This window comes from Anoplolepis gracilipes, chromosome 9 (genome assembly GCF_047496725.1).
Source record: "Anoplolepis gracilipes chromosome 9, ASM4749672v1, whole genome shotgun sequence".
Classification (NCBI taxonomy): domain Eukaryota; kingdom Metazoa; phylum Arthropoda; class Insecta; order Hymenoptera; family Formicidae; genus Anoplolepis; species Anoplolepis gracilipes.
Genome location: NC_132978.1, coordinates 6,904,365 through 6,928,790, shown reverse-complemented (window position 1 = coordinate 6,928,790; position 24,426 = coordinate 6,904,365). Strand labels below are relative to the sequence as shown.

The window sequence follows — 24,426 nt, the reverse complement described above, 5'->3', positions numbered from 1 at the left end:
AATAAGCGTCGAGCGTCAACATGAAAAGGCACCTTAAAGAATCTTGCGCTTCGAAGCAAAAATAGGGTTTAAAGATAGACCATAAACTTTTATATATTATAGATTGCTAACTTCAATCCTAAAAGTGATGGAGGAATAATCATTTTCTAGAATATCGGGTGTCATAGAATTTAATATGCTGTCTCTTGATGATGTGACAATAAACATACGTTTTTAAAGAAAAACTATAGACAGTGAAAAATATCAAGTGAATATATAAAATAGTATATATAAAAATAAAAAATATGCCAATGTCTTGTAGTGTACTTGGCTGTCCAAGTAGATATTCTAAAGGAAAAAATATCACATTTTTTCAGTAAGTATATAATCTTTTTCTTATTTTTCCTAGACACTTTAATCTTTCTGTTCATAATCTTAAATTATATATTTTTATCTATTATTAAATACTCATCAAATATTTATAAATCTTTTTATGAAATATTGCAGCTTTCCTCTAAAAAATAAGAGACAATTGGCAGCCTGGTTGAATGCGATAAAAAGACAAAATTGGACTCCCAGTAAATATGATAGAATTTGTAATGAACATTTTACTGTAAACGATTATTTGCATCGTCCAGATGCTCATTACACACATTTAAAATCAATGGCAGTACCTTCTATATTTCCTTCATCTACAAAAAGTAACAAAAGAAATAAAATCATTAAAACAAATAATGAAAATGAGAAAGATGAAATAGATGATGTAGAGGGAAATAATAAATCTCACGTGGAAAATTTTACAAATACTCATATTGAGATAGATGGTGCAATAAATCAAGATGTACATAGTTCACAAGTTAATATCCAAACAGATGAAAATATTGAAAATGCATATACAATAGTAGATGTAACAGAGGAGCCAAAAACATATAATGAAAATAATAATGTCAATATGGAAACATGTGATCCAGAAACAGTTACAATAGAAGAACCATGTGTAACATCAATATATGAACCAAACGAAATTGAAGGAAACCAAATAAATGACAATGATAGTGACGATGCATATAATTTAGACTCTTCAGATTTACATTGTATAAAGAATTCACCAATTTTTACCAAAATAAATTTACGCCATAAGATTCGTATGTTACAACAGAAAGTTCATAGAAGAGATGCCAGAATAATATATCTGCAACGAGTCTTAACAAATTTAGAACAGAAGGTATATAATATTATGTACATTGTATATATAGAATATTTTATGTTTTATGCCATAAAATGGTGTTTTCTTTTATGATTGTCTCTTTTACATAATTATACTTTCATTTTGTGTGTGTTTGTGCATTGCATGTTAAATATAAATAATAATCTTCTACAATTCCTACGTAAACATTTTGATGGTTTATCTTTTACAATATATATATATATAAAAACATATTATTAATACTACAAATATTATTTATTTTATATGTTTCAGAAGCAGATTTTATCCGCCATTCAACGTCTATGAGAAATTAGTATTACATTTTATTAATGTGCAACCAAGCAAATTAAAGGCATTATCAAATAAATAATGTATTGCTATAATATATGTAAATATATTCTTTCGTCTTTTCTCATGTTAATTTTTTAACAAAAAAGAATATATTTAACATGCGATAGATATCTTACCTTTTAAGACATACTTTAACTAAATAAATTTTGTTTGCACAAGAATAAAAGTTTTCATTATAAAATATACATATATAAAACTACGATTTTTTGAATTTCTTATCCCTTATATATATATATATATATATATATATATTTCTTATATAATTATTATTTATTAATCGATGTTTACCTGCATGTGAAAATATAATTGTCGGCAAATTATAATGCGACACAGTGTACATTGAACCTAACCTATATATTCTGCATACCTTAGAAATGGTTGGTTTTATATCTTTTATCACCTTTAACATGTTAGCAATGTAATGTACAAAAATCTTCTGGCCTTGCATTTGAACATATATATAAAGTAATGAAATTTCGGTAACAGAAAAGGCGTTTAATATTTGACATTTGTATCAAATTTCTTATATATATCGAATATGACATCGTTCGTAGCAGATGTACTAACTACAGCAGGTAATGTTTACAAATATATGTTATGTGTTTATTTAAACAAATTGTCAAATTGGGAAGATTATCATAACTCCATCGAGATTTGAATTTATATTTATATTATATTATATGTATGATAATATTTGAATTATGTTTTTCAGATGTTATACTGAGTATAAAATATAACAAGTTTTATTTATTTTTATTAGTTTAAGTTTTGTTGTGAAATTACAAAATTTATTCTGATGGAAAACAAAAAATTTGTGCAACAAATCAAAGTCTTCATAAAGAAAAACCTCAAGAGGTCTTAATCTTTGCAGAATATTTCGTATTTCAAGTAGTAGTTTAGTAGTAGTATAGTTTTATTAATTTAAGGCAAAAAATATAAGCAACTAATTAAAATCTTATGAGCGGTCTGTTTGCTAATCATTGTAGTTATTTATTTTTAATATATGAGATTTGTTAATTTAAAAAGACAAGAAATGTATGTAATATATATATACCAAAATTAAGTTTATTAATTAAAATATTCTTGAAAGCAAATAATTACTGAATAAAATATTTTTAAATTTTCTTATTATTTGTTAAATTAGATAACTACAAAAAAAATTTATAAATAAAATAAGCATGAATTTTGAATTAATCTATATGTATATGTTTTTTAAATCTAAAGACTATTGAAATTGTACAATATAAACTAACTTTTGTAATTAATCTATGAAAATATCAATAATGCCTTTTTATTCTCTGTTTTTATTGGAAATATCACATATATAACAATTTCTAAAAATATTATAAAAACTAAATTTTAATAAAATTTATACTTTCTAAATTAATAAAGATAAAAAGCAAATGACTTATAATATTTAAAGAAAATAAAATAAAGAATTACTTATTACTCAGTATAACATTTAGGATAACATAATATGTTTAAATTGTAGCACTTTCTCTGGATATATAGAATTGTAAACAAAAAAAGTCTGTAATAATTATATATTTTTTTAATAAACATACAATAAATTTTTACTTTTTTTTCTTTAAAGAAATCATCTATATTCAAACAATCTCTAATTATAATAAAAATATAATTATAGTGATTGTAATAATATTTTACTATGCAGGGAAACTTGAAGTAGTAAATCTTCAAAAAAATATTGCTGAAATACAGAAAGAAATAACAAAATTAGAATATGAAGTTAAGGACTTTATGGATGACAATTATGTTGAATTCAGTGCAAAGTTGACAAGAGATGTGCACTTAGTTAAAAAGACTGAGCAGCTACTGAAAGAGATAGACACTTTGCAGAGCAGGATAAATGATCAAGTATATATACCATTTATGTTATTAAAACAGCTGTTTGATTATGTTATTAAAACAATTGTTTTAATAGAATTAAAATTTTATTCTTTTTTATTACATAGGTCAAGATAGAGTTACCTGGTTTAATGAAAGAGTTGAAAACTCTCTCTCAAAAATTAAAAGAGTCAAACATTAGCTTGAAATTATCTCATCAGTTGATGAGCTTACACGAATACATAAAATCTATAAAAGAAATGCAAAAAGAAAAACGATACATTGATACTGCAAAGACTTTGTGGCAAATGCAATCTTTATTGGATAATCCCCATAGTTTTCTGCAAGATCTTGAAATATATATGGCGATCAAAGATGAATATTGCAATCTCCTCCGTTTGTATTCGATAGAAGTGTCCAAACTCTTATATGATTGCGTTTGTTGGAATAATGACGTGAAAGATGACAAAATAATTACCTCTCTTATTATCAATAATGAATCTGCCAACATACAAGAATTAATACAAGGATTGCATATTATAAATAATCTTGAAAACTTCTTGCAAACATTTTTAATGAACTTGATAAACCATATAATTGATCCCATCATTCATGATCACTGTTCGGTGTATGTTATCAAAGAAAGAGTGTTTACTATTGAAATATTGGAGAAAAAAAAGATGCCATGTTTCAAAGGCGTACTATACAATTTGAAATTACTCTTCAAGTTTCTTCATCAACACCTGAATCTGACAATTACAGATAATGAAACTTTTTTGAAAAGGATGCAACCGCATCTGCTGAAGCAATTATCACATTCTTTAACAACAGATTGCATCTCATACACCATTCCAACTTCTAATGCAAATTTAAAGAATTTTGAGCCTGTTGTCGAAGCGATTAATGAATTTCAAGATTATTTAGTAGAAATTGGTATTAGTACCTATTTTCGAAATAAAATATAAATAATTTGCTTATAATGCTAAGTGATTTACCAATTTATAATTTCAGAATTTCTTTCAAAGGATGAGCTCTTTTTATCAGAATACACAAACAATATTGACAAACTTTTTATTGATAGAATGTGTCAGGATTTATTAATCAAAGCTAGAAATATAATGAAGAAAGACTTACATGATTCTGTTCGATGTGAGCTACAGGTATTTATATTTATATTATTATTATTATTATTATTATTTATATTAAGAGAATAGTAAAGTATCTGATTTTTAATTATTCTCTTTTCTTGTAGGAACCACCTATACATATGAATAAAGTATTTGAAAATTGTGAATTTTTGAATGAAAAAAAATTAAGAGATATGTCTTTTCATTTACCAAAGTGTCAAATCAGGTATATTAGAAGTAATTTATTACAAGGAATATTACAGATTGATTAATTTAAAATCTACTCTTTTCACTGTCATATTGAATTAGTATCAGAAGCAAAAAAATATGTGTATTTTCTCTTAAAAAGAATATATTAAATTAGTTTACTTGTGTATGTCATAATTTCTGTCATGTACCATTGTACTTACATTTATAAAATATACTAAAAATTCTTTTTTTTTTGTAAATTAATAAATACTTGTAAATCTTTTGATCAATTTTCATAAGATTCATATTTGCTAAAAAATATAAAATATATGTGTACAGATTGAGTTATATAGTTATTTAGTAATGTAAAACAATAAAAAATATATTTTTATATTTCAAATTGTAAATATTGTTATAGAAGTATATTTTATAATAAAAATATATATTTTAACTTATACTATCAAACAATGGTATATGTAACAAATAATTTTTAACACCTCTTAATATATCTTTTAAGAAAAAAATTCATGTTTTCTTGCTTCTTATAATTCCATATTACATTATAATTCCATATATGTCATTAGTGCAAGATCAAATATTAATATATATAAATTAGGAATTCTCTACAAATTCTGATAATTTTTTTCATATATAATTTTGAAAAATTAAATATAATTATTATAAATGCATTTTAGCAAAAGTGCACAAGAAATACTGGAATTATCGAGGACAATATTAGATGAAGCTTGCAATAGTTCGGATGCTTGCGCTAATAGATTATTTTATACATGTAGGAATATATTCGAAATGTATGTTGGTTTGGTGCCCGAACATCATAAAAAATTTTTAGAAACGATACCACAGCAAGTTGGTAAGGTATACATATACATACAGCAAAATAAACTATCATGAATATAAAATTAATATACAATTATGTTTAGCTCTGTTTCATAATAATTGTATGTATCTTGCCCACCATCTACTTACATTGGCATATGAATACAAAGACAAATTCCCGAAAAATTTACAAAAAATAAATTTTACATTCGCTGATCAAGTCACGGTATTCCGAGAAGTCGGTTCGCAATATTTTTTAGAACACATGAAGTATCAAAAAAATATAATCTTTGACATCATCAAGGACTCAGGTTTATAATTAATTTATTAACTATGACAAGATCAAAAAAATGAAACAAATTTAACAAAAATATATTTGGAAATATATAATAAATAGGTTTTTCGGGATTGGGGCAAACACCTGAGTTACATCCTAGCACCGAACGTGCATTGAGACAATGTATCAGACAACTAGAATTATTGAAGACCGTTTGGATAGAAGTGTTACCTATAAACATCTATTGCAAAGCTGTTGGTTAGTCAATTTTTTTGCATTTTATAATTATAATTTTAATATACGTTTTTAACTATATTAATATCTTTTCACAGGATGTATAACGAATTCTATGATTGACGATTTAGTGTCAAAAGTTATAACTGTTGAAGATATTCCAGCTGATGTAGCGACAGAACTGGTAACTTTATTCAATATGGTGATAAAACGAACACCGCAAATATTTCCTGTAAGTATATAAAAAACAATAAAAAACAAACACAATGTATAAGAAGAAAAACATTTAAGTCGATATAAATTTTTATTGCCATTTAATATCATAAAATTACATTTAAGATGATAAAGATTTGTTCAAGGTAGCAGATTTCCAACTGGTCCCTGTAAAAGTTAAACATTAAAAGTTAAATGTGAATGTTAAATTTGTTTAATGAAGTAGACTCATACTAATCCATAGCATTTGATAGGATCAACGGATACAAGAGCATGTACGTAAATGGGGAAAATTTTTGGAATTGATTAAGATACTTGGTGCATCACTGAAAGAAATCGAAATTAGATGGGGAAATGGAAAAGGATTACTGGCACAAGAGTTCACTGCTGCACAAGTTAAACAACTGATTCGAGCATTATTCCAGAACACTGATCGAAGATCTAATCTTTTAGCTTCTATAAAATAAAATATTAAACATATATATACAAATTTTAAATGTATAAAAAATATAACAAATAAATAATTAACTTTATATATAATTCCACATTCAAATTTAATGTACAAATCTTCAAAATCCAAGTCCATTATTAAAAAAAAAAAAAAAAAAGTCAATATTGTATATTTTGTGAAAAAATACACCTATTAAAAATAAAGAATAAAATATATATTCTAATCAATTTGATACCATGGAATACTGATTGTATAAATACATTGTAAGCATAAATTATAATATATATAGAAAAAATGCATGACTAAAATTTAAAGCATAGTAGTAAATTAAATTTAATATAAGCAATAATTATATTTTTCTATTTAATTTTAAATAAATTTGAAAAAAAATATATTAAGAATTAAATATTAAGATATATTTGATATTAACTCAATTAAGATATGTAATAAAATATAAAGGCTCGAATCTAATTTGAGTTATAGATTAATCAACTTTAATTCCTATTTATAGAATTTGTAAGAATTGTTAAATTTAATCGTCAAAGTAAAGAATTTTTGTAATTAATGTTAGCCATAATACTAAATTCTCTTGAAACACAAATATATTTGTTATTAAGTTATAATAAATTCGTGCTTGCATCAAAATCTGCATTAAAATAAAAAATCTAATTTTGGAAAATTTGCTCTTCATAGAAAATTTTTCTTAGGAATGTAATGAAAGTATTAAAAACTTTTAACTTCAGTACATTTTACCTGAAACTCACCCATTGTATATGGAATAGTTATATATATATATATACACATACACAACTCTTGCTTCTGACACAATCGGTTTTAAGAACATATGTATGTGTGTGTATATATATATATATATATATTTACACATCGTTTATAAATTAGAGAAACATTTCCTGAAATAGGTTGCTCCTTCATATTTGTCACTTTTTAATAACTCTTAAATGTTATTGTTGTCTTAAAACACCCTTTGTGTAGGTGTTACATATATAATTAGTATTTAGATTTTAATATTACATGCACACACACCAAAGGCTTATATATATATATTGTGTGTGTTTTTCATAGTTAAAATTAAAACTTTCAGCCCAAGTTACTTAAAAAAAGGATAATATGTAATAATATCGAACATAATATTAATAATACTGAAATTTACCTGTATACCTTGATATTGTGAATTTGAAATACCTATTCACACACACAAACTATCAAATAAGCAACCATATTTGATAAAAATAACTTGCTTGAAGCGTTGAAATAAAAATGACGTCGGATTATGTTACCAGTCATGGTAAACTGTAAGAAAATAGGTAGGCAGACAGGCAGGCAGGGTGGCAGGCAGTACTGAGCGCAAATCATTTAATATCTTAATTTCCACAATTCCATATCATTTACAGTGGAGGTAATATAATCATTACCATTATTTTATCACTTTCTTATTTACGAGCATCTCTGTAATAATAAAAGCAAATGCTCGAACGTGTCTCTTTCCAAATGCAGTACTGCACATATATCATAAAAACGAAGTATAGGAGATATATCATATAGTAGACGCGATTGCTTTTGCTTTGCAAGATTTTGATCTCATCATTTGTGCATCGAAATTTTCTAAGCAAAACTGCTTTGTTTTTCACACACTTGCGCAATAAATTAATTGTTATATGCGAGCAGCAATTTGCATTTGGCTAGTATTGCGCGCGATTTACTATCTCTTCTTTCCAATTCCCATATAAAATCATTACTATTCATAGAATATAAGCGAGAACACGTTTTTATCTAAATACACGAGAATGATATTCACAAGATTATGGACCGCCATATTGTAGTCTTTTTAAACAGTTGAAAACAGTAAACACTAAACCAAATAAATCAGCGAAAATACTTTAAGGGATAATTTTTTAATATAATTAAGACTACTATTATATATATGTAATACAGAATGTACTATATATACATAAGCAAATCTCGAAAAATCTCTATAATCATAAATCAAAAGCCACAAAGATTCTCAATGTCGAAAATATATAAAGAGATCTAAAACAACCCAATAAGGCGTCAGCTAAACATAAAACGGTGATTGTAGATAGTGTTATAGTCCCTATAAGATTACAGCCCTATTATTAATTACTTCTTTAAATATTAATCATTCGAAGTAACTCCGCGATCTATATCTCATTGCATTTCTGACTTCGCGTTAGAGCGCTTTTAATTAAGGGAACTCTCGGATCTGTTAATCATAGAAAGTATATCCCAGTAGCGACCACAAGTTGTATAGAAATGATACAATGCAGGGAAAATATTGCACAGCGTAAACTGCAATGGTAGTTCTTGTCTATATACAGATCGCTGTGTGTAGATTGGACAGAAATGAAGTCGTCGAGGCGGGTGGCTGATCGGCCCGCAGTTCAGATTGGCAAGACGCAGCGTAGTTCTTTTATGTGCATTCACGTAGATGACGATGACTGTGAACATGGAAATGCAAAATAGGATGTCACATTACTTTTGCTCCCTTTTAACTCTCATTAAGATGAGAGCCAATAGTAGCTTGATATTTTTGTGCATGCAATTAAAGAAGTTTATTTAATAATAGTAATGGGCTTTTTCATGCACTTAAAACATTTTTTTGTTATAATTTATAAAATTTTTTTGTAATTTACTTTATTCATTGATGTGATTTATTCTCTGATTTGATTCATAATAGTCTCGAAGCAATATTATATTTGCAATATTCTATATAAAATATGGAATTACATCTCAATTGATTTCTGTAAATTAATCAGCCTTTCTCCTTGAACTATAGATAAGTATTTGGATATTTATTTAAATTTTTGTTGTCTGTTGTTTATGATACATTTCCATGTAAACAGATTGTGTATTTTTTCTGTTTATTTATAGTTACCATTTCTTCAAAACGTTTTCTTTTCTGAAGATCTTTAAATAAATGATACGAATTTTTTAAATATAAAAATACAAATATATCTCTCGTCAGGTCTTCAGAGATCGCATTTACCCACGAGTGTAAATGGCACTGTGTATAATTATGATGCATCAGAAGAAGCCTCTTAAGGACACTATAATTTACATTGCACTCAAACATCATTACAATCAAACTAATAATATTGTTAACCATGTGAGATTAAAATCAGTTTAGATGATATATGGGTATCGTAATACCTGCCACGGCCAGCGGGAGAGCGGCTTCGATACCTCGCTGTGCTTGTATCCTTCCCGGTGTAGTAGTCGGCACCAGTGTCCCCGCTACTACCACCATAGACATCTTGTGTATATCCATCTCGCGTAACATACCCGCTGCTCCGATTGAACATATAGTCTTCTCCGTAACGGCCTCTGCCTCTATTTGTGCCACTCCTGCCTGCATAATAACTGCCTCCATAATCTGCATAGGTACTGCCTCTATAACCCCCACCAGTACCACCTCGAGAACCGAATTCCCTACTGCCAACTCCCCGATTTCCTCTGAAACCACCTGCACCACCTCCACCCCTCCCACCGCCGCGACCTCTACCCCGTGAAATCTCCACTCTTAATTTTGCACCCATTATTTCCATGCCGTTCATATTGCAGCACGCTAATTCAGCCTCATTCATGTTGAAGAACTCGATAAAGGCAAAGCCTGGTGGATTGAAGGCTACCCACACCTTGTTCAACTTGCCATACTTCTCAAATTCCATTTGCAGATCCTCCTTTTTGATGCTCTCGTTCAATCCACCCACGTAAACACGTGTATATCCTTCTGGTGTCATCTTGCTGTCTCTAAAGATCAAAATAATTTTATTCATAATAATACTTCTACTTTTCAATATTGCAAAATAATTATTTTAAATTTAATTTCTAAAATTATTCATCTAATTACCTCAATTAACAAAGAAATATTAATTATAATTTAAGGAAAAAATAGGCAATAAAGAGCCAACGCAGATATAGGGTGTATAGTTATTTTTCAATCGATAATTCAAATCATTTTTTATTAGACGTTTCAGACTTTTTTCAAGCCTTTGTCAGTAACTTATAATGAGTGTACATAAATAAATATTATTTAATATATCTCTATATCCTCCATAACATCCCAATAAGCAACCTCCTAAACGATGCATAGCATAAGGAGAGATGTATCAGATGCAGGAGAATATCAGAGATAAACTGAATGAACTGACATACAAAATTTCTTTAAATATTTCATACCATACATCCATGTTGGCTCTTTATTACCTATTTTTTTTTTTTCCCTTAATATATTACTCTGTAATATTTAGAGCCTTTATTTGAGTTATTTATTTTAATTATAATTTTTAATAATAATTAATATTAATCAAATAAAACCTAAAATATAAAAATATATAAACAATTTATTACTTTTATGTTAAATAAAATAACAATTATTGCTCAAACTCTTATATAAATAGAATAAAGTGATCATTTGTGATTATAATGTATATTCTTTTGTAAAGCTTGGTCAAGCTAGGCAAGTTTTATCTTTGTGCAACACAATTATATATATTAATCAATTTTTCATTTATAGAAATAAATATTTTACATTTTAGTGACAGAAAACAGATATTTGTAAATTACTTGTTCACAGCTGAGGGAGGTGAGTAAAACAAACGCGCTTTCTAATTTTACAAGCTCAAAAGTGAATTACACGATCTTGGTAAAGATACATGACAAATCGTGAGCGGTGCACAACAACGCTATGGCGGTACTTTTTCCACCTCCGGGGCACACAAAACTACATGTAAATACAGTGTTCTCGCGACGGGGGCACTCCGTATGGTGATTCTGGTGTTGCTAAAATCGATTCGCCGCACAGGGAAAACGGCGCGAAATGCCGAGGGGCGAAATTATCAGCAGAAACGAAGATAAACACAGTAGCTTACGCGCCAATGACACATTCGAAAATGAATTTATCGCCACGGTACTCACTCGGTGCCGCTTATCGTGGATTTTCTCACTGCTCGTCACCGAACGTCGTAACCGCTATCGTGACAAAGCGAACACAGGGAAGAAAAAAAAACGCTATGCGATAGGATTTAGTCGGAAGAATCTACACACACTGTCGCGCAATCAATAGGAGCGAATCTACCGGGGTTCACATCGCACAGAAATCATGTCGGCTGTATTCACGTCTCCAACCCAGACGCCAAAAGTTCTCGCCGTATACGCTTGCGGTAAAAATTATAATAGAGTGGAAAGTCTATATAGAAAAAAATTTTATCTTTAATAAAATTAAAAAATAGTGAAAAAAAAAAGAAGGAAATTTTAAAGCCAAGTGAAAATATTTTTAATCGTTGCTCGTGAAAATTTTTTAGCCATAAAGCCGTTAGAAAATTGACCAATCACAGTGAAGCGTTCTTACACTTTGTGAGAATGCTTGACTGTGATTGGCGTAGAGCTTTATGATATAGCGAAGGGATAGTCGAGCCTCCTTACACCCCTCTATCGTTATAAATGTTCTATGGAATAAGCAGAATAAACTCCCTCTATGTATTTTTCTATGTTTTATGGATGCTACCGGTATTTAAAAATGGCGAGGCACTCAGTATTGTTTTGTGTTATTAACACGACGAGATTAAAGAATATTATTGTGTTGAATATATCTTTACTGATATAAATATTATTATATTTCACCGTATTATCATATTACTAAAGAGAAACATGGTCTCCCTTGTTGTCATTTGCTTTATGCCACTAGTCGTTATAAGTTTGGGAATTGTTACAGGCTGGACCTGCATCCAGTGTTGTTGTCTTTATGTTATATTGACTTGTTCCTGTCTGCTTGTCGGCCCATTAATTATGATAATGATTAACATAGCCCTATCCCCCAAGCACCAGACTGGCTCTAGTTCCATTAAAACTATCACTGAGATGGATGCCTGCCATAATATGTTGATGGTATATCTATTTTTACAAGTAACATAATTGATATAATGTATCGATACACTGTCATTATTGTCACTTGCTCTTGATCATTGGGTTTTTCTCTTTCCAGAAAGGATACGAGCCCAGATCAGCTACCAGCAAGAAACATATGCGTTATCCTGTGATTTTTACTCGTTTGGTGGATGGTGCCTTGCAAAATCTTCTAGACCTAGTCTTTCAGGACTTTGTGGGTTCTTGGTTGAATGATCTGGCCTTTGGTTCTGAACAGTTGATAAATAATATGAAACAGGATATATGGGGCGCGATACAGAGCCTGCACGATCGTTTGTCACATGTTGATCATACTAAATTAGTGGTCTGTAATATAGTCAACAAGCTTACCTTTCACTTTGAAAAGATCAGGATAGCTCAAGCAGCTTCGTAAGCCTTTCTTCCTGATATATTTAAGGAATAAGATAAGAAAAACAATTAGATTTATTTGTGTTATACTTACTATACTAGGTCGGAAGGAGAGGATCCTGTATTTATTTTGTCGGCACATCTGATGTCGCCTGTTGCTGAATTGGAGTATTTAAGGAAGATTAGTGAACTTTATATTCTGTTTTTGTTACCACGTAGTTACTCTCTTTCCCCAATCAAGTTTCTTTTAAGGGAAATTCTTACATGCAAAAGTAATTTTATTATAATAATCAAATAGAAGAATTATCCTATGAAAAAGAATTATTTGATTTATTATATGTATATTTATCTTTTTCTGTATTGTAGTACTGAAACCGGCGATAGATTTAATCACAGATCCCGATTACATCAATCAAAAGATCTTGACGTATATCGATCAACAACAACTCGCCGAAGCAATGCACAGAAAAACATATGAATACGCGGAATCTTTCGAGGACTTTATTCGTATGATCAAGAGCACTAAGGATTTAGAAGTCCTCAAACATATAAGATATAACATCGTTACCGAGATTATGCAAGCCACCACAATACAAAATGTTAAACGAGCTCAAGGTTTGGATCCCGAAAATAATACGCTCGGAAATTCCGATGCTATTCGAGCGAGAAAACTTAAGAGATACATCAACCAATTGACATACGCCAAGAACACGTGCGAGTGTCATATGCAAACGTTGGGATGGGACGGATATCCTCATCAGGTTGCATATAATATATAACTAATGCAAATTAGATTTAATCCGAATTGCATATTTATTTAATAATATCTTTTAGGATACAGAGATTTGCGATGCCGCTGAGATTGCGGAAGGCAGGATACTTCCGTTGCAGGCAATTCTGGATAATGTGACTGGCAGACGACATTTGTCTCAATTTTTAGAACAAGTCGCTAGTCAAGGATTAATCGGTTACTGGGCGGCGGTACAGGAATTACGCGCTGCAGATCGATCCAACTGGCATCAATTGGGAGCTGAAATTTTTTATACTTATATCACAACACCCACCGCCGAGATTAAAGTCGATAAAAATGTCCGAAAACGAATGGAGGCCTTTTTGTTGGGCGATACGGGACCTAGTATTTTTTATGAGGTTCAAGATAGTGTCGTCAAGACGCTTCAAGACAAGTATTATCCATCATTCCTCGTTAGCGAGCAATATAAAAACATGCAAGAAGCGTTACTCAATGAAAGAGCAGAGGGTCAGTATTATATATAAAATACAGAGAATTTTAAATTTAATTTAATTAAATTTAGATGGAAATTATGATGTGATTAATATTGATGCGACAATACTAGTTAGAGAAGTTAGTTTTATTATAAGTGACGTATTCGTAAAATTTTACGTCATTTGACAGGTTTAGCTGAAGATCATGGGATCGTTGATGGTACATTATCAGAATCTTCAACTTTGCTCGTTGGCGAGCGATCAAATTACGCTCGTAGCAAATTGGATCAACTGCAAGAAAAATTGAACAACAAGATGCAAGCTCTACAGGCGCTTAAATCCTCTCTCAAACCCGAGAGTAAAGTATTAAGCATATTGGCAAAAGAGGTCGAATGGTTGCAAGGCGAAAAACGGCAATTGGAGGCGCATTTAAATCATACGGAAATGTGGGCCGAACATTTAGGTCGTTGGAGAGCCGATGTGCAAAACGCAGAAGTATGATTCTGTGTATATATATATATATATATATATAATTTTTTTATTTGTACATATTCATATGTAATAATTTTGCGCCCTGAATAGATGCCTGATAATGGGGATCCTCCGCAATTTGTATTGGTTGTTCATATGGCGGAAGATGAAGACAACGACGAGAGTATTTCCAGTGGGTGGGTGGTGTTGAGAAAACTGCAAGACTTTCAAGATCTTCATAAAAAACTACGTCAGTTATGTTCAGACGTTAAAAATCTGGACTTACCATCGCAACCTTTAAAGTTTTTCGGGAAATCTGATAAGAGTACTCTCGACAAAGCTAAATTGCAGATACAAAAATATTTAAATGTACGTTTCAATGCAATATATGTTCTTTTTACTTATGAATCTAAAATCTGATGTACACATTAATACTATTCATCGTTTATTAATTCTTGCAGTTTGTCTTGGAGGATGAAAGACTTAATCAAAGCGAAGCTCTATACGCCTTTCTTAGTCCAAGTTCGGAGCATCTTAAGGCTGTGGCACCGTCTCCCAAGAAATCTCGCTTTTCTTTATCTACGTTATTTAAAACGTACGCGTTACTAATTTCGTCACATGATCATTGATGTATTTGTTGATTTTATAAATTTCCACGACAGATCTGTCGGTAACGAGCTACGCGATAAAGAAGATGAAGAAGATTATTCATTGTTGTTGGACGATAGTGAGACAGGTCGTACCGGCACGGATAATTATCTAAATGCTGGCAAGGATGCAATTGCTGAGCCATTGTACACGCTTCTAGGAGAAATTTTCGATTTGCGAGGAGTATTTCGTTGGCTCAGACGATCTCTCATTACTTTCGTACAGATTACTTATGGACGTACTATAAATAGGTAAAGTATGCAAAAAAAAAAAAAAAAAAAAAAAACCGTTCATCTTTTGTACATTAAATAAAATTACAAATCTCACAGAGAATATTTGGGATATTTTGGGATCTTATTTTTTATAAATATTTTATAAATAGAAAGAGAGAGAGAGAGAGAGAAGAGAGAGACATACACAAAAGTTTAAATTCCATAATATTTCGTGCTCAAATTATAAAGCATAGAAATATTTGTCACAATATATTAATATATCATTTGATTCGCAGACAAATCAGAGATATTGTCGCTTGGGTGTTTTCCGAGCCGATGCTTCATTATTACATACAATTGTTTGTGAAATCGTGGTGGCCGAATGGTCAACTTGTGTCCGAGACGGTTCTTCGCACTGACGAGGAGAAACTAAAAACGCGAGGCGAGGCACGCAGGCAATTTCTCAATAACGTACCTGAAGTATTAACGAATCTAGTAGGAGCGCAAAGTGCTCAACGCGGCGCGATTAAAGTTTTTGATTCCCTACAGAACGTGAATCTGAATAAACAGTTATTTTACGTAAGTCGATTATTTCGTATATCATTGTTATAAATGTATGTGTACGAGTCTCATCTTTTTTATTCTGAATATCTTTTACAGGATATATTTGAAGTATTAATGTACGAAGTATTTCCAGAATTGCAAAACAAACAATGTTCTTTAACAAAATAAATCATCAATGTGACATACGCTGTTTTACTTTCCTCTTAGAGAGAATTTTATTTTCCTATAACAGAGTGTCTACTCAAGTCTTATAAAAAATTCCCTGAAAATTTTTCCTGATTTTTCAGGTATTTTGTTCTCAATTCCAGGTAAAAAGAATATTTTAAAGATTTTTTAAGTGCATTTTCTTAAAAGTTTTTTTATTGTGTGCATTTTCACACATTCGAGAAAAAATATAAAATTATTATTTAAGTTTCAAGTGCTAGATTTATAATTGAATTGAAAAAACTGAATAACTCTTGTTGGATAAACATTTTTTCATTTACATAATATTTTTTCATTTTTATCATCAAAAATTAAAATGAAGAATGTATATTCTATATTTAATATTTTGTTAAGACACTGAATATTTAAATAAACATAGGTATATATTTATAATTTAAACATAATTCACAACTTGATTTGTGGACGGATTGCTGAGAATTCCAAGGCTTTCTTTTGTACCTGGAAAAATCAGAGAATTCTTATGGAATTTTATTGGAACTTACATATTTCTTTAAATTCTTTGATAATTTTGCTCTTGTATCATAAACAGTTTATATTGTGTTACTTTTTTGAGAGTAGACGCCCTGTATAATTTCCAGATGCAATGAAATGAAAGATTTATAAATTAAATAATGATTATGAGTGCATAGCAAACATAGATACGTTTATGCGTACTTATCTATAATATAGATAACATACGATAAATTACACGCTTTATTATATAGCCAACATTCCTAAATCTATTACTTTTTCACACACAATCAAAATGTCTTTACAAGACACATAACATATATATATTGCACATTTTGTGAACTAATTTGAAAGCATAATCATGTAATGTTTAAGAAAAATAATTAACAATCTGAAAGTTTTATAGTTACCGCAAAATTGATAATACATATCACTGTATCTAGGAGAGCATTGCTAGATGTCTACTCAAGTATAAATCTTCATGTAAAAAAATGTGTATAAAACACAATGTGAGTAAGATTAACATTATTAGGGTAGAAATTATTAAACTACATATGTTTCTTTTGTCGATTTTAATCTTCATATAAGGATATAAAGTATAAACAATTGAATTAACGCATGTAACTTTTAACAGCATTATCTCGTGTGACACGATATCTCTTTCTATATGTTATTCAATATACTTTCTAATAGCTTCTTATAGCAGGCATAAATCTTATACAAGTAATACGAAGTATTTATATCTGTCGCTTTGCAAAGAAAATAAAGAAAAAAGTCCGAGTAGAGTAAATATACCTGCAAACGAGATTATTAATCTCATAAATATCTAATTGTTTGGCTGAATATTTATTATTTAAATAATATTTTATATATAATTATATATATAATATTAAAAATATAACATATGTTAACTATGCATATTATTAAAATAATACTGAATAACTAACGATACAAATGTGGATACAAAAATAAAATAATAATTCGAAATAAAATAATGGACGTATATAAATCTTGATAAGGGTAATTATCTCTTTTCTTACATATATACTCTCACACTAATATATGTTTCGATTTTACGGTAACTATATATATAGATAAAATATATAAATCCTGTAAATATATAGATATGCACTATTAATATTCGGATTTGAGAAAAACGCACTCAATCAGTGAATATATTATGGTAAACAGAGTATGAACAAGCGACAGAAATACGCTTTCTCAGAGGATATATAAACATATTAATATGGACTTACTTACATTTTTTTTTATTTACGACATTAAAAGTAGCGATCGTTATTATATTATAAAATTAATATATTCGAACGTAAAGAGAATCGCAGTTAATCGATCACGATTCTGTAATTCTATCTGCGGAAATATAAAGGTTCTATTTATATTTTGTATCGCACAATATAAATACCGCTAAATTCTCAGTAATGTTTTGACTAGATAATTACAAGCAATTTCGAGGAAAAAGAGTAATCCAATGGTCATAGGAACAGACGAAGTAGTATACAGAAAATGTTGATCTATGTCCAGAAGGATAGATTGACTACCTGATGGTAATATATATTTCTTTCTCTTTCTATATATAACTTCTTTTAGTGTACTTTTTTTAACAATACTTAAAGATCAATCTAAAAACGTTAAAATGCAAGAAACTGTAAATAGATTTATAAACAATGCTTAGAATAAGTAATGAATATGTTTTATCTTTCAATAGGGTTGCATCCATTCGAATCACAGTATATCCTGATGGCAATATTCTGTTGACTAGCGAACCTTGTTCTTTATCATTTTTATATAGAATATAGATGTAAAAAAGACTGTGATACCTAGGGACTCTCTTTAATACTACTTTTAACAATTTTTGTTTATTAAACTGTTTATCAAACAAGAAAAAATTTCAGCTTTGCTTCTCATTTTATAGCTGCATCTATTTTTTCCACTTAATTATATTTCTATTCAACAACCTTGACTATAGTATATTGTGTTGGATGTGAATTGTGATACGCTAGACTCGGCAATCGTTTTCATCGAGCACATTAAACAAATATAATCTGATTGAACAGATTTTTTAAATAAATCATGTTCGACAATAACTTCTCTGAAAAAAAATATAATTCTAGTTTTGATAAATATTTATGAAACAGTATACAAATAAATAGATAATATAATCAAATCTATAGTATCTTGTATATTAATTCTTATATTTATTTTACATTTAAGTAATGTTACTCTAATTATTTCATTAAAAATTTTTATTTTCTATGTGTATTATAATTTACAAAAAGAAAAAAAGGTATATTATAAATTTATGAACTATAACCACTCGAAAATATATGTCTATTAAAATATGGTTTTGTAAATATATAATGTATGTGTGTATGTGTATGAGATGTGTAATAAAAATCATATAATTTCTTCAATATATTTGAAACTATTTGTAAAAAAATTTCATTTTAATATTAAATTAATTTAAATTAAAGACAAATAATGATAAAAAATAAGTTTGAGAACAATCTTTTTTTTGACGAAAATTAAACATTTGCACGAATACAATATTTCATTAAATTATAAGCAAACAACGACTAAAGCCAAATTATCAAGCTGCTAAACAGAAAAGCAGCATATTATTCAAGATAAGATGTGTCCCTAGGTGACATAATTTCCTTTACATATATAAAAAAAGAAACTTTTTATCTCTTTCTCTCTTTACTTGGCAGTGAACTCGGGCCAATAATTTATATAATAACGATGTGTTAACCCTTCGAATAATCTATCGAGCCACATCGGTAAACCGTCTAAAAGATTGTCCTGATATAAAACGTTGTTTCCACCCTGCAGAAATATGTATAAATATATGTATAAATATAATTATAGTTGATGAAAATGGTTAAAAATTAGAATCATGTTTATATATACCTCATCTTGAGACAAATCGGATTCGGAACTCTCGAAACCAATAAAAGCGCCAGCTTCCGGATCTTCCGGTGTTCGGCTAAGTTGTTTGGTCATCTTTTCAATACGCTGTGTACATGGTAAAATATAATTGTTAATTATTTTTTTTTTTTAATGAGTAGCTTTTTAAAGTATCCATGTTTACCTTAGAACCTTTACCCTTGGTACATTCTGGATGTTTAGCATGATACATGCAGAAATACTTTCGATGTCCATTCAAAGATAGGACAGTGCCTACACAGTTCTTGGCATTTATGTTCAAATCCTTCTGCTCGGATAAAGTGAGTGACAATAGTTTCTTGTACCAATCAAGACCCTTCTCTAATGACATATGTGCGAACATCAGCGTTTTATTCTTTCTGATAATGAAAAAAATTAATTTATCATATTTTTTACACAATTTATTGTACATCATTAATTACAATATATAAAACAGCTTGCTGTATAATTACTATGTAGCACAGATACTAACTGAAATAGGAAATGTGAGAAAAAATACCTGTAAGGCCACACAGCTTTATGGAAAGCTGGCAATAACTTTAATCGACTTTGAGCATCAACTAGCAGAATAATAGTTCTGCAGCCTGGTTTTAAAAGTCGAACCAATCCATTATATTTCTCGGCACGTAATTCATGTAATCGTAATTGCGGTTGCGATGGAATTGACTTAGCATTATCTTTGCATTGGGTACGTTCAGCTTGAACACTTGCTTCTTCTAGCTTGCTGCATATCAAGAATATAAAATCATACATTTTTCAAATCGACATAATGCAAAGTATATTATTTAAATAATAAATTATTTTACTGTATGTGGTTAATATATATGTTCGGAAAAAACACAATTTTTTTGTTGCAAGTCTGTTTTTTGATGATCTATTAATATTAACATGACTTTCAATTGAATTAATATTTTACTGCAATACTGAAATTAGGTTGTACTATCAGAATTCAATTCTACTCACACTAGATATGACATTCCATACCCTGCAGCTCCAATTAGCATGAGAGTTGCTAGTACTGATATCAAAGGTAGAATTTGTTCTTTTGTCAGATTATCAGATATATAATCTACAGCTAATAACGCCCTTCCTATCAGTCTGTCTACAGTACCCTGACAAAAGGACATTGATGTATACAAAAAGTGTAACAATTTGCAAATCAGAAAATTATATTAAGATTATATCTATCAGGATATAAACCTGTGCATGTTCATCTGCTAGTTCTCCTACGACAGCAGCGTAAGGTAAAGCTTCAGTGGAGCGTAACAACTTTTGTATGGTTTTTTCTAAATGTCTACGCGTCTCGTTCCATATACGATCATCTTGAGCGGCTTCAACCCATCCGTGAGGAAGCCATTCGTATTTTAAATGATTAGCATCTCGTCTCCAGATGATGACGATATGTAATAAAGGTTCCAGTGGGCTACCTTCCCCAGCTGCTAGTGCTGATACAAATTCAGATTGGGTATCCTTGAACACGTACGCGTACCTAACGCGATCCGTGCTGTAAACAATATTACTAATAAATTGTTTGAAACACATATACAGAAAAATTAGTATTTAAATAAATTAATATTAATAGATATCAGTATAAAAACTATTATATATAATATAAAAATTTTTTTATTTATAAAACTTATAGACAAGGATTACATATTAATAGAATATGTTTTAGGATCAAATACATATATTTAAGTTAAAAAAAATAATAAAAAAATAACAGAAAATATTTATATAGTCAATTATATAAAGATTTACCTGTAAGAAGACTCTAACGCAACTTGTCTAAATTTGTGCCTGGCCATATCATGCAGAGGACTATTTTGTTGTGATATTAAAACGGCGCATAGACGCTTTTGCGGCCTCAACCATTCGGGCGGGCATATAGAATCTAGCATTGCTTGATTTGAAAGTCTTGGCAATACGAGAAACTTATTATTGGCAATAACATTATGCATGGTTTCACTAGAAATGTCTTTCATACTAATGGAAGCCATAGGCTTCTCAGAGTTCTCATTGAAAAGTAATAAAGTATCTAATTCTCCCGAGATTTTGTATTTCGACGTTATGTTCTCAGTTTCAGATATACCAACCTGTAAGAAGTAATAAATATATTATGTTAAAAAAAAATATATACATGTAATTTATATATATTTTTAGTGTATATTTTTAGTGCATATGTATATATGTAATGTATGTGTGTATATAAAATCAATTTACCTGGACAAAACCGAAGGCTACTCGATCTCTATAGTAAAAAGACATCAGTAAATACCGCAAACGAATAAAGTCTCTCTTTTCAAATATCAATGCGCGAATTCTGTTATCCGTCCATCCCGATAGGAAATTTTCTACATTAGTATTACTAATTGTACTTATTAATTTATATGGTAGTCTACTTCGTACAAATTCTGCAAATAAATGTTTATTAGTCTGATGTCTAAGATTTTATGATATAGAGATGACAAATGTAATGCTGATATAGTAGTTTAAAAACATACCAACAATTTTCTGAATACTAAATAAAGATTCTTTGTAGACGCTAGTACGTCCATCTAGAGTAACAACGAGACATGGAAGCGAGTGAATTCCGAGTCTTCTTGCTAAGGTAGGTTCCTTTTTGGCGTGCGCTGTAGCTAAACCAAGTCCCAGAGGTTCCAACTCGTCAATTAATCGTCTCCAAGTGGGCTCCACTTGCAAACATGAGAAGCACCAATCGGAATAAAATAAAATTAAATATGGTGTACGGTAAGTTTTAGGTATTATCACATTCTCGAACGATCTGAAATTTATGTGACATTTAATACTCATAATAATTATAAATTATTATGCACAAAAATATACAAACCGATATGTGATACTCATTTTGTGGAACAGCGTGATGTCTCTAGTTTGATAATGGAACTTAAAATTATTGCTAAATAATTCTTCAAATGGATCAAGAACATTAAAGTGACTATTGTCCCTTCTTTGTCTAGAAATATTTTCTTCTGTAATCCCATGATTATCAAATTTCCTCCTTCTTTCCGGATCTGTTAAAAGCTAAACAATTCAACATAATAACAATTAATAATATTTCTTTGATATTGTTTCCTTGTTTTGAGCAATATTTTAAACAAAACAGAACATACTTCATATGCTTTTGTTATTTCTACAAATTTATCCTCAGCCATTGGATGATCGGTTTTGTCTGGATGCCTAACAAACATACAGAATATTTATATATTAAAACATTTTATATTTAATAATCAGTGTATCTACTTAAATTTTGTAAAAAAGTTTCCTGAAAAATCATCTGATCTTTCAGATATTTTTGTCCAAAATTCTAAGTAAAGGGAATATTTAAAAGTTTTTTTTTTTTTTTTTTACACAATTGCATTCTAAAATAAGTTTTTGATTATATGCATTTTCTATTGTTTTTCACTCATACAAAATAAAAACCATTTGAGATGCCAGATATACAAATGTACTAAAAATAACTTTAGCTCTCATAGAATATACATTTTTTACTTGCATATTTTCTTTTATCACAAAAAATTACAATAAAATATATATGGTACAAATTTTGTAAAGACACTGAATATATAAACAAAGATAAATATATTTTAAACAGGTCAATTCAGAACTCAACTTTTTAGCGACAGCTTACAATATAAGAGCAAAATTATTTATATTTATAAAAAAGAATATTTTTTCTTTAATTCTCTAACTCATAATAAAATTCAATAAGAATTTCTTCTAATTTTTTTCAGGTATAAAAGACATTCCTGACACTTTTAGATTTTCCATGTTTTTCTAGGGAGTAGACACCCCTGTGTACATGCAGTATTGTACATGTTTTCAATCTAAAATTGAGGATGTCAGATCACTCCTTACCATTCCTTGACGAGGTGCTTGTATGCCTTTCGAATGTCCTGCAGAGTCGCATGTTTTGACACGCCTAATATCTTGTACGGGTCTCCTAAGGAATCACCCGCGACAACAGCCGACGGTGTTGATTGGAGAATTACAAGAAGGCTTAGCAGCAAGAATGCGTATCTCATTAATAGAGAGATATTATTGTTCCATGTAACGTGCTGATGGAATTGTCGTTTGCTCGTCGACGCGTGAGTCATTAAAAAATCAATCAATAACATTATCCGTGGCGCAGTGATAATCCTTAAGGGAGTCTCTCCTTGTATGCACGAACTGATTATTCGTGATTATATGTTACGTGAGTAGATTAATCGTGATTTAATTACTTTAAACTATCGCTCTCTCGCGTACTCGTTGCATTCGGAATTAGCGGGCATATTTTGCGCGGATCATCGTCCACTTATCATCACGTGGGGCGTTGATACGTCTCGACGATTAGTCTCACATCTTCTTCTACAGACATATAAAATCCATAGCCGGGCCGGAGTGGAGCTGTGAGCTGTGGAGCATTAGCTGCTAATACCACAGATGACATAAGAACATAGATAGCTAACTCTCGTATACTATATTAACGTATATTTTCCGCTTGTGGCTTTGGTTTTGAAATCGATTTTTCGTATATCGTATAATATGATATTTTTCTAAAGTCCTAAAATGAGGGATGAAAAAGTCTTAATAAAAAATACTAAATATAAAGGACATAAAATAATTATACATATATTAAAAATACA

The 24,426-nt window shown here is 29.6% G+C and overlaps 5 protein-coding genes across 6 annotated transcripts; 3 read left to right on the top strand and 2 right to left on the bottom strand.

Moving 5' to 3' along the window:
* The first annotated feature begins 109 nt into the window (after window positions 1–109).
* LOC140669203 (uncharacterized) lies at window positions 110–1,680 on the top strand. Its single transcript, XM_072898818.1, has 3 exons — window positions 110–355; window positions 487–1,204; window positions 1,460–1,680. Exons 1-3 carry the CDS (start codon window positions 285–287, stop codon window positions 1,490–1,492), a joined length of 822 nt encoding a protein of 273 aa, XP_072754919.1. The 5' UTR covers window positions 110–284; the 3' UTR covers window positions 1,493–1,680.
* A 194-nt stretch (window positions 1,681–1,874) lies between these two features.
* Zw10 (Zeste-white 10 kinetochore protein) lies at window positions 1,875–6,780 on the top strand. Its single transcript, XM_072899531.1, has 10 exons — window positions 1,875–2,112; window positions 3,210–3,412; window positions 3,511–4,315; window positions 4,394–4,542; window positions 4,635–4,735; window positions 5,394–5,569; window positions 5,640–5,846; window positions 5,933–6,070; window positions 6,145–6,278; window positions 6,514–6,780. Exons 1-10 carry the CDS (start codon window positions 2,076–2,078, stop codon window positions 6,724–6,726), a joined length of 2,163 nt encoding a protein of 720 aa, XP_072755632.1. The 5' UTR covers window positions 1,875–2,075; the 3' UTR covers window positions 6,727–6,780.
* Window positions 6,781–8,067: 1,287 nt separating this feature from the next.
* On the bottom strand, window positions 8,068–11,864 carry Rsf1 (Repressor splicing factor 1). Of its 2 annotated transcripts, none has more exons than XM_072899467.1 (3): window positions 11,667–11,864; window positions 9,900–10,499; window positions 8,068–9,187 (listed from the first exon to the last, which is right to left on the bottom strand). In XM_072899467.1, exons 2-3 carry the CDS (start codon window positions 10,487–10,489, stop codon window positions 9,160–9,162), a joined length of 618 nt encoding a protein of 205 aa, XP_072755568.1. In that variant the 5' UTR covers window positions 10,490–10,499; window positions 11,667–11,864; the 3' UTR covers window positions 8,068–9,159. The 2 variants fall into 2 exon arrangements, with proteins under 2 accessions (XP_072755568.1, XP_072755570.1); XM_072899469.1 differs by lacking the exon at window positions 11,667–11,864 and adding an exon at window positions 11,316–11,642.
* Window positions 11,865–12,260: 396 nt separating this feature from the next.
* Window positions 12,261–16,324, top strand: LOC140669306 (sorting nexin-25). The gene is made up of 11 exons (XM_072899018.1): window positions 12,261–12,635; window positions 12,733–13,043; window positions 13,125–13,294; window positions 13,389–13,783; window positions 13,857–14,280; window positions 14,437–14,741; window positions 14,829–15,086; window positions 15,179–15,312; window positions 15,380–15,616; window positions 15,874–16,156; window positions 16,238–16,324. The coding sequence occupies exons 1-11, from the start codon at window positions 12,399–12,401 to the stop codon at window positions 16,307–16,309; spliced, it is 2,826 nt and encodes a 941-aa protein (XP_072755119.1). The 5' UTR covers window positions 12,261–12,398; the 3' UTR covers window positions 16,310–16,324.
* On the bottom strand, window positions 15,837–24,217 carry L(3)80fg (dnaJ homolog subfamily C member 16 l(3)80Fg). The gene is made up of 12 exons (XM_072899019.1): window positions 23,657–24,217; window positions 22,912–22,978; window positions 22,629–22,822; window positions 22,282–22,562; window positions 22,001–22,191; window positions 21,539–21,873; window positions 20,981–21,284; window positions 20,744–20,892; window positions 20,280–20,504; window positions 19,926–20,139; window positions 19,745–19,849; window positions 15,837–19,660 (listed from the first exon to the last, which is right to left on the bottom strand). Exons 1-12 carry the CDS (start codon window positions 23,914–23,916, stop codon window positions 19,535–19,537), a joined length of 2,451 nt encoding a protein of 816 aa, XP_072755120.1. The 5' UTR covers window positions 23,917–24,217; the 3' UTR covers window positions 15,837–19,534.
* Between the last annotated feature and the right edge of the window lie 209 nt (window positions 24,218–24,426).